General features: G+C 43.9%; 1 protein-coding gene across 1 annotated transcript in view; it reads right to left on the bottom strand.

The window, feature by feature from the left end:
• The window catches only part of glb1l2 (galactosidase beta 1 like 2), a 58,645-nt gene extending 43,147 nt beyond the window's left edge, over positions 1–15,498 (bottom strand). Inside the window, exon 1 of the mRNA XM_038778585.1 lies at positions 15,247–15,498. Coding sequence (XP_038634513.1) covers positions 15,247–15,371 — 125 coding nt within the window. The 5' untranslated portion in view covers positions 15,372–15,498. The remainder of the gene's footprint in view (positions 1–15,246) is intronic.
• Between the last annotated feature and the right edge of the window lie 319 nt (positions 15,499–15,817).

Genomic DNA, 15,817 nt, shown 5'->3' with positions numbered 1-15,817 from the left:
GATTGCTGGTATTGTCCATTCTGTGATGGTGGCAGATCATGAGCATATTCTCTTGAACAATTAATTCTTGGATTGGAGATTAATTGCTAAACCAGGGCTGCAGAAAATCATGCAAAGATATGATTTTGCGATTCAGATTGGTTTCTGAATCTGCTGTTTGGCAAAGGACATCAGCAGAGAACAACCCGATTAGTATTTGAAGTAAAGATCTTTTTGCATGAAATAAGGGCCAACATCAGATAAGGATATTAAATTGTGTTCATTTGGAAGTACAGGTACTGTGTGTTCACCATGTGTGCTACTGCATTGATCTGAGTACCTTTTAGATATCTTATATGCTATTGTTAAACAACTAACATATGGGTACACACACCTTGACAACCAAGCTGAACCTTTACTTTCTACCAGGTTTCTGGCTCAGGGGTATAGGTAGTTTTGGGGGCAATTAGGAGGAGTTTCACTTTATTTTTAATCCAAGACTATACATGAGCCAAAGCAGTTAGTTTGATCTTACATCAGTTGCATTCCTATGCTAACTGATCCTTTGAGTGAGTTATGCATATTTTGATTGTGTAACTTGATTGATGTAAAAGGTTAAAAGAATTAATTGTAACACTTTCAGTTGCAAGTTTCATATTGCATGTTTCGGGCCAAGAGGAGTTGCAAGCTCTGGTAACCTCGCACAGCATGGAACTTGAGAACCAAGTAAAACTAACTCAAACCAGTTCTCACCAGTTAAAAGAATAGGGTCTTCACATTTCTCCTCTTAAGTCTCTTCTCACCACAATGTCTCAATTAGAATGGTCAAGACACTGATCAGTGTCTCAGTCAACCAGTAGGCTGGAGTGGCTTTGAACATGAGGTGGTCTGACGGTCAGAAGGGGTTAAAAAGCCAGAGTTCATAGGGTCAACAGAAACAGAGCAGAATCCCAGAGATGCAAACCGTAGACATTGTAAAGAAAGAAGCTATCAGAGCAAATTAACCTAGAGGGGAGTCAAGCATGTTGAACCACACCCAAAGCTCAGACAGAAAGTAAAAGCCAGACAGGTTGCTGCCTTGGTTTGTTCAGTATAACTCGTTCCTTAATAAATTGTCCTGAATTAATATATCTCCTGTTGTCTTATTGGCTTTAGTCCGGTCGAACTAAATTTTGAGTGAGCCGAAACATTCACAGGGGAGACAGTGCCCACTCAGCTACCTCCACCCAGACTCTGATGTTCATTTTGATGAGAAGAGGGCCACTCTTCTTTTGAACATCTTCCATGTCCAACTCCAGCCAATGCAGGTCTTCCACAACAGGCCAGTTTTAAGGCTACCCAGTTGCCGTTTTCAAGTTGCCGGTATTGGATAATCCAACCCGTGACCCTGATGCTCTCCCAACCTGTTACATGTGGCCCAGAGACACTATAGATTTCTATTGGATGAGCTGACTCTACAACATAGAATTCAAAGTGTAACTGATCGCACAAAGCACTCTGCGGGCATGTATTAATAGTTCCTATATACTGTTTTTTTTATGTGCTCAGATGTTATTTAATTGGTGTTTGCTAATGAAAATGTTCTCCACAGTAACAGCACTGGTTCTCTTTGGCTGCCCAAATTGCCTTCCGAGTGTTATAACAGGTGTGGTCCAGTGGTAGAGAAGTGTGAGGTAATACATTTTGGTAGGATGAAAATGGAGAGGCAATATAAAATAAGGGGTAAAATTCTTAATGAGGTGCAGGAGCAGAGGAACCTGGATGTATATGTGCATAGAGAGGTGGAGAGAACAGTTAATAAAGCATAAAGTATTCTGGGCTTTATTAATAGGGGCACAGAGCAGGAAGGTGATGCTGAACTTATACAAGTCACTAGTTAGACCTCAGCTAGAATATTGTGGACAGTTCTGGGCGCCACACTATAGGAAAGATTTGAATGCAATAGAGAGCGTGCAGAAGAGGTTTAGAAGATAGTCCCAGGGGTGAGAAACTTCAGTTATGAGGATGGATTGGAGAGGTTGGAGCTGTTCTCATGGAGAGAAGAAAGCGGAGAGGAGATTTGATGGAGATGTTCAAAATCATGAGGGGGCTGTACAGAGCAGAGAGGGAGAAACTGTCCCTGCTCATAAAAAGATCAAGAGAGAGAGGGTACAGATTTAGGGTGATTTGCAAAAGAAGCAAATGTGATGCGAGAGAAAACTTCTACACACAATGAGTTATTCAAGTTTGGAATGCGCTGCCTGAAAGTGTGGTGGAGGCAGAGTCAATGGAGGTATTTAAGAGGGCATTAGATGATTACTTGAATAGAAATAATGTGCAGGGGTATGAGAAAAAGGCTGGGGATTGGCACAAAGTCATGATGCTCTTTTGGAGAGCGAGTGCAGACACAATGTGCCAAATGGTTTCCTTCTGCACCGTGAGAGTTTGTGATACGCAGATATTTGCGTAGAATCCCCAGGAAGTTTGTGAGGTCATTCACACAGCACATTTTGAAAATGACTTCCCTCGGTGACAGTGCAGCTACATTTCAAACAGTCTGAATCCAGACACCGAAAGAGAGCGCGAGTTTCCTCCGGGTGCTCCGGTTTCCTCCCACTGTCTAAAGATGTGCGGATTTGGTGGATTGGCCATGTTAAAATGTCGCCTTAGTGTCCAAAGATGTCCAGGTTAGGTGGGGTTACGGGGATAGGGCGGGGGAGGATGCTCTTTCAGAGGGTTTGTGCAGACTCATTGAGCTGAATGGCCTCCTTCTACACCATAGGGATTTTATGGAGTAGCAGCAAGTGTGTACCATCTGTAGAATGCACTGCAGAAACTCACAGAGGCACCTGACAAACCCATCAAAGCTACCACCTAGAAGGACAGGGGGAGCAGATCCATTGGAACACCACATCCTGTACATTGCCTTCCAAGACATACACCATACCAGTTTGGGACTATAATCACAATTTCTTCATGGTCGCTGAGTCAGAATTCTGGAATTCCATTTCTAACAACACTTAGATCAAATGGACTGCAATGGTTCCGGAAGGTGGCTCACCACCACCTTCTCAAGGTAAATTATGGATGGGCAATAAATGCTGGGCCGAGACAGCGACGCCGACATTCTGTGAAAGAATAAATAAAAGGCTTCCTGAGATTGTAATTAAACTTGCCCAATACATTAATGAATCGTTGGATTTGTTCCGGTGACATTCCTTTTCCGTAAAAGGATCTAGCTTACAGGCTTTTTTTTTTCAAAAAGGAAGGCTATCCTAGTTAATATTTATCCCTCAAACAACTTTGCAAAAACAGTTTATCCAGTCACTACTATATTCCAATTATGTGGCCAACTGACTGTTTCCCTACGTTGTACTACTCAAAAATATATAATTGCTGTAAAGTGTTTTGGAATTATGTCCTGAGTTTAGGAAAGGCACTGCGGCAGGTATTTCTGTCTTCATCCGCAGCAGTATCAGCCAACTGATTTCCTTAGTATGGAGTCAGCAGCCCATGGCTCCAGAGCCACATGCATCTCCTTAACGTTTCCCTTGCAACTCCCAACCTTTTCCGGTTGGCTCTCATTAACATGAAAAATGCCATCAAAACCTTAAGTCAAGAAAAGTAAAATCCATTTTGTTTTATTTTGGGAATAGAAGGCTAATCAATATGCTGCATGTTACAGTTTCAAACTGTTATTTTAATGAAATAAATTGTGTTCCAAATAAAACTGGTCGAGTGGTATAGCTACATTGTGGTTATAGATAATTCGAAGAGCAGATTTTCTGGTGACGACCATTGTTTCTGATACAGCAGAAACAATAAATTAAAAATATTCCAATAGAAGCTTTTTAAAAAAAAAATCAAGTGAAAACACGTTCTCCACTAAATTATGTTTTCCATTAAATTAATATAGTTCTGTGCCCGCTTTTTACTGATATATGCAAATTATGTATCTGCACGAGAGACTTGACCATTTGCCAAGCACTTGGCTCAAAAATGCCGAATTTTCCTCTTGCAGCTCCCAATAGTTTATATTTTAGAAAATGTTTTTAAAAAGGCACTTCAGGTTGCTGGCTCTCTGCTAGGTTAAAAATAACAGAGGGAAGAGACATTTCAATCCTTGTGTCCAAAGCTTAAGGAGGTTTATTTTTATCCAGATACTCATCCCAAATGATCAGGCTATTGCCATGGGGCCAATTTCAGAGCTTAAAGCAGGCTTCTTACTTATGGAAATTGTTGTATTGGTAAACAGTATAAAATATTAGCTGCAGGGACGGTTCCGTAACACTCAACGCAAGTTCTCAAGATGCGGAGACAACATCAGCTAATATATAATATGTCACTCAGGGCTTTGAGCAACGGCTATTGCAAATGCATAAGCAACATTACCCATCCCAGTAGCAATCACTGGGAATAATGCTCCAAGTATGCACTGGCATAAGGGAACCAAACTCTGCCAGTGTCTGCTGCAAAACCACAAGCAGTGCCAGTGTACAGTGCAAAACCAACTGTAACCAAAGGAAGCCCCAGCTCACAAGATCAAACAGTGCACATTTTGCGGCAAGTTCACATCGTCCCCAGGCAATCTTTTATTTATTTTTATAATTATCATCGTAAGACTCAAATTCTCATGTGTATTGGTGTTGCCAGACTTAGCAGCACATGCATGATGCACCACAAACTATAACCAGTAATTTCTCAGACGATTACCTGCTCCAATGTCTTTCGAAGATTAAAAGCTTCACCTGGTTACAATATTAAGTCTGCCTGAACAATTTTTGGAATTGGACAATTTAATGATTAACTACACATATTTTGAAGGCTAAAAATAACTGTGAAAACATAAATCTTAATTTTTCTTGCACATACAGAAATCAGTCAAGCCTGCTGCCGATGAAAGAATTAGATTATGGTTCACATTACGTTCATGGGTGGAGAAAGGAGTGGTGGAACAAAATCTGCCTATTACATCCACACCTGTCATAGATTGCATACTTACATGGATCATATGTTACTTAGTCACTCCCCTGAAATTCTTCCTGTACCCAGGGATAACCAAACAATGCACTTGATTTGTCTCTGCATCCCTAAATATTCACTATTCAATCCGAACTGGATTGTTTTCCATTGGACCACTTTAATGCTGCAACTGCTTAAAAACCATGGTGTTCCACAAAATGTTCAGATATCTCAATCCATATATAGTTAACCCCAATGTATTCAGTCTTTTACCAAGGGTGGAACTAGATGCTGTTCCACTATATATTATATTTTTTATTGTCTTCATGTGCAGTTTAGTGCTACAGTTCATGTTGAACAGACATCAAATTGACATCTTTGAAAGCCGGATAATGTCCCCTCCTGATGCTGTTTGTTCTAATCTAAAATGATCATCTTCAGCCTAATGAATCCCTGTTAAATCACGACGCTCGGGGGGGGGGGGGGGGGGGGGGGGAGAGAGAGAGAGAGAGAGAGAGAGAGAGAGAGAAGAGAGAAGAGAGAGAATGTATCCATGTGCTCCATGAGCTCAATCACTAATAGCTTCATAACCTCAGGAAGTGTATAGTGGATTGTCAGTTATCAAAACCAAATTTATTACCTTTGGTTTAATTAGAGACACCATTTCCCCTGTTGCAACACGTATTTGTCAAGTGAAAAGCTGGGTGACATTCTTTAACCTATCCACATAATTAGTTCAGCTTGAATACTTGCATCCTGACATTTATTCATAGCTTACCAACATTAGTAAATTTTGTAATGTCACAAGTATTATCTTGTAGTGTCTATAGTGTCACCTGCCTAACAGAACAAAAAGCTGCAAAACTCTGCTAGTCACAGACACTAAGCCGAGCTTTTAACATCCATCACTGCTTCTCAGTTCCCTACTGCCTATGTTAGTTACTTCAGTTTCCTAGGCTCCTTACGGGTTTAGTGTTGAGTCTTTACAAAGTTCCTTCGAAAGTGGAATTTCTTATCCATGCTCTCCCAACATTCAAATCTGGAGCACCGTATGTGACAATATGGATATTGTATGGTAAATGAAGGGTTAACAATTCTATGTAAATACATCTAACCACCAAACGGTGATCAAGAGTAGTCACGTAGATCACGTGACATCCTTGATTCTGGGAGGAGTTTAGGCGTGAGAGAGTAGTCGTGTGTTCAGATCTGTAGATATAGTTATTTATATATTTTTTATTTATATTTTATTATATTATTTATATAAATATATATTATTTATACATATCAAGCAGGCTTGATAGGTTAGCTGGGGTTCCTGGGTTACGGGGATAGGGTGGAGGTGTGGGCTTAAGTAGGGAGCTCTTTCCAAGAGCCAGTGCAGACTCGATGGGCTGAATGGTCTACTTCTGCACCGTAAATTCTATACTATGGCTCTGAGGCAGCTAATACGGAAAAATGTTGTTTTCACATGGTCTGAGGAACACAAGATGGAGTGGCCTGACCTGAAGACAGCACTCATCACAGCATCAGTCTTGACCTTCTTTGAACCCAAGATCAACACAAAGGTATCTACAGATGCTAACAAAGATGGCATAGGAGCTGTTCTACTACAGCAGACATGTGACGGACAATGGCAACCGATTCCATAGGCTTGAGAGCAATGACTCCAACTGAACAGCGCTATGCGCAAATAGAAAAGAGTGTTTGGGTCTCCTCATTGGCATGGATAAGTTCTATAACTATGTGTATGGGTTACCCACCTTTACAGTGGAAACAGATCATCGCCCTCTCATCTCCATCATAAAGAAAAACTTGAATGACATGTTTCCGAGACTTCAACGTATGATAATGAAACTTCAGAGGAATGATGCTGAGCTAGTCTACACGACGAGTAAAGAAATTGTTGTAGCGGATGCACTGTCGCATGCAACTGAAGAGCCAGGGACGACCGACATTGTCCAGGAAGCTCAGGCTGCCCTGATTCTAGTCTGTTTTACTCTGATGAAAAAATGGAACTCATCAAGGAAGAAACGTCCAAGGAAGAAATGATCCAACGTGTGCTGCATTGCATGTGCAATAGTTGGCCCAAAGGAACTTGTTCCAACTACAGAAACATTCAAGCAGATCAGAACAGCGTAAATGGATTCCTGCTTAGACAAGACCAGATTGTAATTCCATCTTCGTTGAAAAACATGATCCTCAGCAAGGTGCATGAAGGCCATCTGGGGATGGAAAAATGTAAACAAAGAGCTCATCAATCCGTCTATTGGCCAGCATTAATGAGAAAATCAATAACCTTGTCACAGCATTCAAATCCTGTCAGAAGAACCAGTCCCATCAGCAGAAGGAAACACTTACAATGCATAAACTAGTCATGGCTCCATGGTCGAAGGTCAGCATCGACCTGTTTGTCTTCCACAGAAATGATTATTTGTAGTCATAGGCTACTTTGCGAATTACCCCGAGGTGATCAAATTACCCAATACCAGTTCGAAAGCGGTCATAAAGGCGACAAAAAAGATCTTTGCAAGGCACGGAATGCCGTTAAATGACATGAGTGACAACGGTCCATGTTTTGACAGCTGTGACTGGACAGAGGTCTCACAACAATACGATCTTCAGCATGTCACTTCCAGCTCACTTCATCCCCAATCTAATCGGAAGGCTGAAAAAGGTGCGCATTTGGCCAAACAACTACTCAAAAAAGCATTGGATTCAAGAAGTGATCCATACTTAGCTTTAAGCTCCAGAGCGACACCACTAGCAACTGGATTCTCACCAGCACAACTACTGATGAATCGACAGCTACACACTACATTACCATGTTTACCTACTGTAAATCCTGCCAATGAAGATGCTGTACAGAAAATTAAGCAAAGCAAAGAGAATCAGCAACATTACGACGGCAGGACAGTTAAGGATCTAGCAACGCTAGAGCCGGGAGATCATATGCGGGTACAGCTTCCGACAGGAGGATGGTCTTGCATGGCACGTGTGATTCGCCAGGCAGCTCCACACTCGCACATTGTTCTCACGGGCTATGGATCAATCCTACGAAGGAAATATAGAATGCTTCTCAAAGTGAAGACAATTCAACCTGTATTTCCACACAGAGCTTGACACAGATCTACTTGAAATGAAAATTGCTTATTGTCACAAGTAGGCTTCAAATGAAGTTGTGAAAAGCCCCTAGTCGCCACATTCCGGCGCCTGTTCGGGGAGGCTGGTACAGGAATTGTGACCGTGCTGCTGGTCTGCCTTGGTCTGCTTTGAAAGCCAGAGATTTAGCCCTGTGCTAAACCTGTCCCTGGTACTTAAGACAACGTCTACAGCACGACAGCGAGATGTTGTGACTGCAGCAAAGCCAACGACATCTGTTGAACCACCACGATTGAGAAGGTCCACACATATAAAAACTCAATTTGTGAACTTTTTAAAAAAAAATTGTTAACAAATGGACAGTAACCATTCAACCATGTATAGTACATGCAATGCTCATATCATGTAAATATATTTGTACAAGTCTCCAAACAAATTCAAAGGAAGAGGAATGAGACAATATGGATATTGTATGGTAAATTAAGGGTTAACAATTCTATGTAAATACATCTGACCACCAGATGGTGATGAAGAGCATAGAAAATAGAACGATACAGCGCAGTACAGGCCCTTCGGCCCACGATGTTGCACCGACATGGGAAGTCAAAAACTAAAGGCCATCTAACCTACACTATGCCATTATCATCCATATGCTTATCCAGTAAACTTTTAAATGCCCTCAATGTTGGTGAGTTCACTACTGTTGCAGGTAGGGCATTCCACGGCCTCACCACTCTTTGCGTAAAAAACCTACCTCTGACGTCTGTCCTATATCTATTACCCCTCAATTTAAGGATATGTCCCCTCGTGCTAGCCACCTCCAGAAGGCTCTCACTGTCCACCCGATCTAACCCTCTGATCATTTTGTATGCCTCTATTAAGTCACCTCTTAACCTTCTTCTCTCTAACGAAAACAACCTCAAGTCCATCAGCCTTTCCTCATAAGATTTTCCCTCCATACCAGGCAACATCCGGGTAAATCTCCTCTGCACCCGTTCCAAAGCTTCCACATCCTTCCTATAATGAGGCGACCAGAACTGTACGCAATACTACAAATGCGGCCGTACCAGAGTTTTGTACAGCTGCAACATGACCTCATGGCTCCGGAACTCAATCCCTCTACCAATAAAGGCCAACACACCATAGGCCTTCTTCACAACCCTATCAACCTGGGCGGCAACTTTCAGGGATCTATGTACACGGACACCGAGATCCCTCTGCTCATCCACACTGCTAAGAATTTTACCATTAGCCAAATATTCCGCATTCCTGTTATTCTTTCCAAAGTGAATCACCTCACACTTCTCTACATTAAACTTCATTTGCCACCTCTCAGCCCAGCTCTGCAGCTTATCTATGTCCCTCTGTAACCTGCAACATCCTTCCACACTGTCTACAACGCCACCGACTTTAGTGTCGTCTGCAAATTTACTCACCCAACCCTCTGTGCCCTCCTCTAGGTCATTTATAAAAATGACAAACAGCAACGGCCCCAGAACAGATCCTTGTGGTACGCCACTCGTAACTGAACTCCATTCTGAACGTTTGCCATCAACCATCACCCTCTGTCTTCTTTCAACTAGCCAATTTCTGATCCACATCTCTAAATCACCCTCAATCCCCAGCCTCCGTATTTTCTGCAATAGACGACCATGGGGAACCTTATCAAACGCTTTACTGAAATCCATATACACCACATCAACTGCTCTACCCTTTTTTCTACGTGTTCAGTCACCTTCTCAAAGAACTTGATAAGGTTTGTGAGGCATGACCTACCCTTCACAAAACCATGCTGACTATCCCTAATCATATTATTCCAATCTAGATGATTATAAATCGTATCTCTTATAATCTTCTCCAAGACTTTACCCACAACAGACGTGAGGCTCACTGGCCTATAGTTACCGGGGTTCTCTCTACACCCCTTCTTGAACAAAGGGACCACATTTGCTATCCTCCAGTCCTCTGGCACTATTCCTGTAGCCAATGATGACATAAAAATCAAAGCCAAAGGCTCAGCAATCTCTTCCCTGGCTTCCCAAAGAATCCTAGGATAAATCCCATCAGGCCCCGGGGACTTATCTATTTTCACCTTGTCCAGAATTGCCAACACTTCTTCCCTACGCACCTCAATGCCATCTATTCTAATAGCCTGGGTCTCAGCATTCTCCTCCACAACATTATCTTTTTCCTGAGTGAATACTGACGAAAAATATTCATTTAGTATCTCGCTTATCTCCTCAGCCTCCACACACAACTTCCCACCACTGTCCTTGACTGGCCCTACTCTTACCCTAGTCATTCTTTTATTCCTGACATATCTATAGAAAGCTTTTGGGTTTTCCTTGATCCTACCTGCCAAAGACTTCTCATGTCCCTTCCTTGCTCGTCTTAGCTCTCTCTTTAGATCCTTCCTCGCTTCCTTGTAACTATCAAGCGCCCCAACTGAAACTTCACGCCTCATCTTCACATAGGCCTCCTTCTTCCTCTGAACAAGAGATTCCACTTCTTTGGTAAACCACGGTTCCCTCGCTCGACCCCTTCCTCCCTGCCTGACTGGTACGTACTTATCAAGAACATGCAATAGCTGTTCCTTGAACAAGCTCCACATATCCAGTGTGCCCAACCTTTGCAGCCTACTTCTCCAACCTACACATCCTAAGTCATGTCTAATGGCATCATAATTGCCCTTCCCCCAGCTATAACTCTTGCCCTGCGGGGTATACTTATCCCTTTCTATCATTAACGTAAAGGTCACCGAATTGTGGTCACTGTTTCCAAAGTGCTCACCTACCTCCAGATCTAACACCTGGCCTGGTTTATTACCCAAAACCAAATCCAATGTGGCCTCGCCTCTTGTTGGCCTGTCAACATATGGTGTCAGGAAACCCTCTTGCACACATTGTACAAAGAACGACCCATCTAATGTACTCGAACTATATATTTTCCAATCAATATTTGGAAAGTTAAAGTCTCCCATAATAACTACCTTGTTACTTTCGCTCTTTTCCAGAATCATCTTCGCCATCCTTTCCTCTATATCCCTAGAACTATTAGGTGGCCTATAGAAAACTCCCAACAGGGTGACCTCTCCTTTCCTGTTTCTAACCTCAGCCCATACTACCTCGGAAGAAGAGTCCCCATCTAGCATCCTTTCCGCCACCTTAATACTGCCCTTGACTAGCAGCGCCACACCTCCCCCTCTTTTGCCCCCTTTTCTGAGCTTACTAAAACACCTAAACCCCGGAACCTGCAACAACCTTTCCTGTCCCTGCTCTATACATGTCTCTGAAATGGCCACAACATCGAAATCCCAAGTGCCAACCCATGCTGCCAGTTCCCCTACCTTATTTTGTATACTCCTGGCATTGAAGTAGACACACTTCAAACCACCTACCTGAACACTGGCACCCTCCTGCGAAGTCAAATCTGTGCTCCTGACCTCTCTACTCTCAATCTCTCGCACCCCAAAACTACAATCCAGGTTCCCATGCCCCTGCTGAATTAGTTTAAACCCCCCCAAAGAGCACCAACAAATCTCCCCCCCAGGATATTGGTGCCCCTCAGGTTCAGATGTAGACCATCCTGTCTATAGAGGTCCCACCTTCCCCAGAAAGAGCCCCAGTTATCCAGAAATCTGAATCCCTCCCGCCTGCACCATCCCTGTAGCCACGTGTTTAATTGCTCTCTCTCCCTATTCCTCATCTCACTATCACGTGGCACGGGCAACAACCCAGAGATAACAACTCTGTTTGTTCTCGCTCTGAGCTTCCATCCTAGCTCCCTAAAGGCCTGCCTGACATCCTTGTCCCCTTTCCTACCTATGTCGTTAGTGCCAATGTGGACTACGACTTGGGGCTGCTCCCCCTCCCCCTTAAGGACCCGGAAAACACGATCCGAGACATCACGTACCCTTGCACCTGGGAGGCAACATACCAAACGTGAGTCTCCTCGCTCCCACAAAATCTCCTATCTGTGCCCCTGACTATTCCCAATTACTAATGTTCTACTCCTTTTCCCCCTTCCCTTCTGAGCAACAGGGACAGACTCCGTACCAGAGGCCCGTACCCCATGGCTTACCCCTGGTAAGTCGTCCCCCCCACAAGTATCCAAAACGGTATACTTGTTACTCAGGGGAACGACTGCAGGGGGTCCCTGCACTGACTGCTTCTTCCCAGTCCCTCTTACAGTTACCCATCTATCTCCAGTCTTTGGTGTAACTACTTCCCTGAAGCTCCTATCTATGACCCCCTCTGCCTCCCGAATGATCCGAAGTTCATCCAGCTCAAGCTCCAGGTCCCTAACACGGTTTTTGAGGAGCTGGAGTTGGGTGCACTTCCCACAGATGAAATCAGCAGGGACACTGACGGTGTCCCTCACCTCAAACATTCTGCAGGGGGAGCATTGTACTGCCTTCCCTGACATCACCTCTAGATTTTAAAAAAGCAGTCACGTAAATCACGTGACATTTTTGATTCTGGGAAAAGGTGTTTACGCGTGAGAGAGAGAGCAGTCGCGTGTTCAGATCTGTAGATATAGTTATAGCATAGTTTATTTGGCAACCTTTGTACTCAGGAAGACATTTGAATCTAGTTATAAGCAGTGTTAATAACTTAGCGTTGTTAATCAACATAGCTTGATGTTCTTTGTTGAACACTACACATCAAAGCCATCCTTATCAAGAAAGCAGAGGACATCATACCGTACCAAATTCAAGACGCCTCAGTCCCTCAGTATGGGCTATAAACCAACATCTGTTTAAACAAATCACACATTCTCACTGAAGGCCACATGCTAGTTTGGTAGCGCTAGTACAATAGTATAACACTAGCATAATAAAGATTACTTCAGGCTACAGTAGTACAAATGACTATTCACTTTAGTCAGTACTACCATTAGCAATTAAAAAAGGATCATTGTTTCTTATTTCTTTCTAAGCTTTTATTTTTTTGTCCTCTTCATATTTTCCATGTTACTACTAGGAAACGTAGTCGGTCAAAAGGGGGGAAAATTGCTCCAATTCCCCTGCAGTGCCCAACACAAGTAACTGCATTAAAGCTAGCTGGCACAATGACTTTGCCTTGGGCTGTTGAGGCTCAGTCATCGCATTCAAGATTAATTTGTTTTGTCATGGTACAGACTAACCAAATAGTTTGGGCCTACAACAGAGATGGATTACTTCCTCCTGCGGGCACCTGGATGGAGAGGGGAGGGAACAGAGGAAAGGCAGTGCCTAAAGGGGAGTCATAATCAAATTTAGATGCAAAGTTACATTGCATTGTCCCCAAGACACTGCTTACTGAAACAATGTGCAAAAAAATTAAATAGGTGTCCAAACTTGGGGGGCCTTAAAAGTAACAACAAACAGATCTCAACAAGTATCCACACAAGTTTTCCTCAGTGTCCTATTATAACTCCATGCAAGCCTTAAGTTTCTAAAACCGGACACAAATTAACAAAGCAATTCTACCAACCCACACAAACCTCAAAGCACTGCATGATCTTTCTGATCTGAAAACAGAGGAAGGCCTCTTGTTGCAGTCACAAATACAGCAATGTTACATAGATTATCTCTTGCAAAAATAAAGATTATCTCTTGTAAAATAAATCCATATTTTTGGTTGATTATTGTGGCTTGGGATCCTTTGGCAGAAAGAAAGAATATTGAAAAAGAATGTGATGCCTTACACACCAAGTGTGTCATATCATCCGCCCATAATTTCTCCAGTACTTTCCACACTGCTGTTTTTTCTTCCATTCCCACCTTCTTTCAGGAGATTTATATGGCGCCAAGTCCGAAATATCAATTGTCTGTTCTCACTACAAATACTAACTGAGGGGGGACTGGTGGAGTGGCTTTCCTGTCCGTGCGCCGGAAGGCCCCAGCCTCAAGTCCCACTGCAGACGTGTTGGTAACAAAAGAACCCAGCCACTGTTGCAGGCATACCAGCATGTTTAGATGCCAGTCGCCAGCCTGGATAAACAGGGAAGGTGGGCGGAAGGAAGGGCATCTATCCGGTTTAAAACGTTCTGTCAAAACCAAAACTCATAACTGATATGAAGGTGATCAACCAGCATTGTGCCCCACCCCCCCCCCCCCAGACACACACACACACACACACTTGAGAGGAGCTGAAAGAGGAACCGACCAACCAATATTTACAATTCTTTGTTGCACTACACCAGATTTCTTTTTCCAATTAAGGGGCAATTTAGCGTAACCAATCCATCTACCCTGCACATCTTTGGGTTGTAGGAGTGAGACCCAAGCCAACATGGGGAGAATGTGCAAACGCCATACGGACAGTGACCCGGGTCCAGGATCGAACCTGTATCCTCAGTGCTGTGAGGCAGCAGAGCTAACCACTGCACCACTCCTTGCCTAACATGCAGACACAGGGAGAATGTACAAACGCTACACAGTCACCCGAGGTCGGAATCAACCTGTATGATCAAATGTTTTACTGGAGGTGAAGCCAGAGACAAATTTCCACTTTTGCATGGACAATAAAGCTTTATTTTAATGTTTATCAATACAAATATAAATCCTTATAATTATATTTTATTACCTAACACTATATTTGTGCTTTTGTTAATTTATTAGAAAGTCATTTCTGTTACAGCTCTAATAAATAATGGCTTCTGCAGTAGTGGCCTGTTTCCCTTTGGGTAAGTGACATTTGGAGCAGGAAGAGATCTGCAACAACATCTGTCGATCACTGCAGTACGTTTTTGCCTGGCTATGTTGACATGCGTAAACATTGCCACAAAAAGCACTACTTTAAGTCTAGTTCTGAAGAAGGGTCAATGGACCCAAAACTTTTAACTGTGTTTCTCTCTCCACAGAAGCTGCCAGACCTGCTGCTTTTATCCAGCATTTTCTGTTTCTATTTCATCGATTTCCAGCATCTGCAGTATCTTGCTTTTAAGGGGAAAGACCGCCAACCTCGAGAAACATCAGTGTTGCTATGTGGTAGTGTTCCTGACTCCAATTCCAAACTTCAAGAGTCAAGACTCAAAATATGTGAGGGATAAAAACTTCTGGGGCAAATCTTGCAGTTGCAGGACGCATTGCCAAGAGGTGGCAGCCGTAAGCGGCAAAGGGAACCGGTGACACTGCTGGCAGAAGAGCACAGGAGTTGTCCTGGCCAATTCACGCCCCTCAGGGGAACCCCATCTAAGAAGGATTAGATGGTCATTACCCACCCACCCCGGGCCCAGTACCTGAGTCTGTACAGAACCAGAGCCACCACAATCAGAAGCAGGCAGCCAATTCTCCGCACATGCTCCCTCCTTAGTGCGATGATCTGCATGGACTTCGATCCTTTTTGTGCGAGCAGCTTGAGCATCGCCGCTGGCAGCCAGCCCTCCGGTAGTTTCCTCCCCCCCTGCCCGGTCCCGGTCGCTTTCCTCACTCAGCGTCTCTCTCGCTGTGTCCCGGGCTCGCTCTTCCGTCAACCCGGATGCCGCCCCCCGCGCACGCGCACGCTCCCCATTGGCCAGCACGCGTTCCTCCTCGTCCTCCCTTCCCATTGGCTCCGTCCGCATTGGCTGGCCGCTCTCCAGTCCCACTATTGGGTTGTCCGCCCCTCGTGCCCGCGTCCCATTGGCTGGCGGTTGCTTCGCATCTCCATTGGTCGGGCCTCTCTCAATAACCTGTCGCCATTGGCTGGCGAACTGCTGCCCCCACCCCCGCCAACTGGGCCGCCAACGCCATTGGTCCGCGCTGCCCCCTCCCTCAGTGGCTTCTGATTGGAGGCCCGAAAGGCCAATCATCAGCCGAGCGAGCTGTGAT

Source organism: Scyliorhinus canicula, chromosome 19 (genome assembly GCF_902713615.1).
Source record: "Scyliorhinus canicula chromosome 19, sScyCan1.1, whole genome shotgun sequence".
In the NCBI taxonomy this organism is placed as follows: domain Eukaryota; kingdom Metazoa; phylum Chordata; class Chondrichthyes; order Carcharhiniformes; family Scyliorhinidae; genus Scyliorhinus; species Scyliorhinus canicula.
Note: the sequence above shows the minus strand (reverse complement) of the source record. Positions and strands in the feature narration are given on the sequence as shown.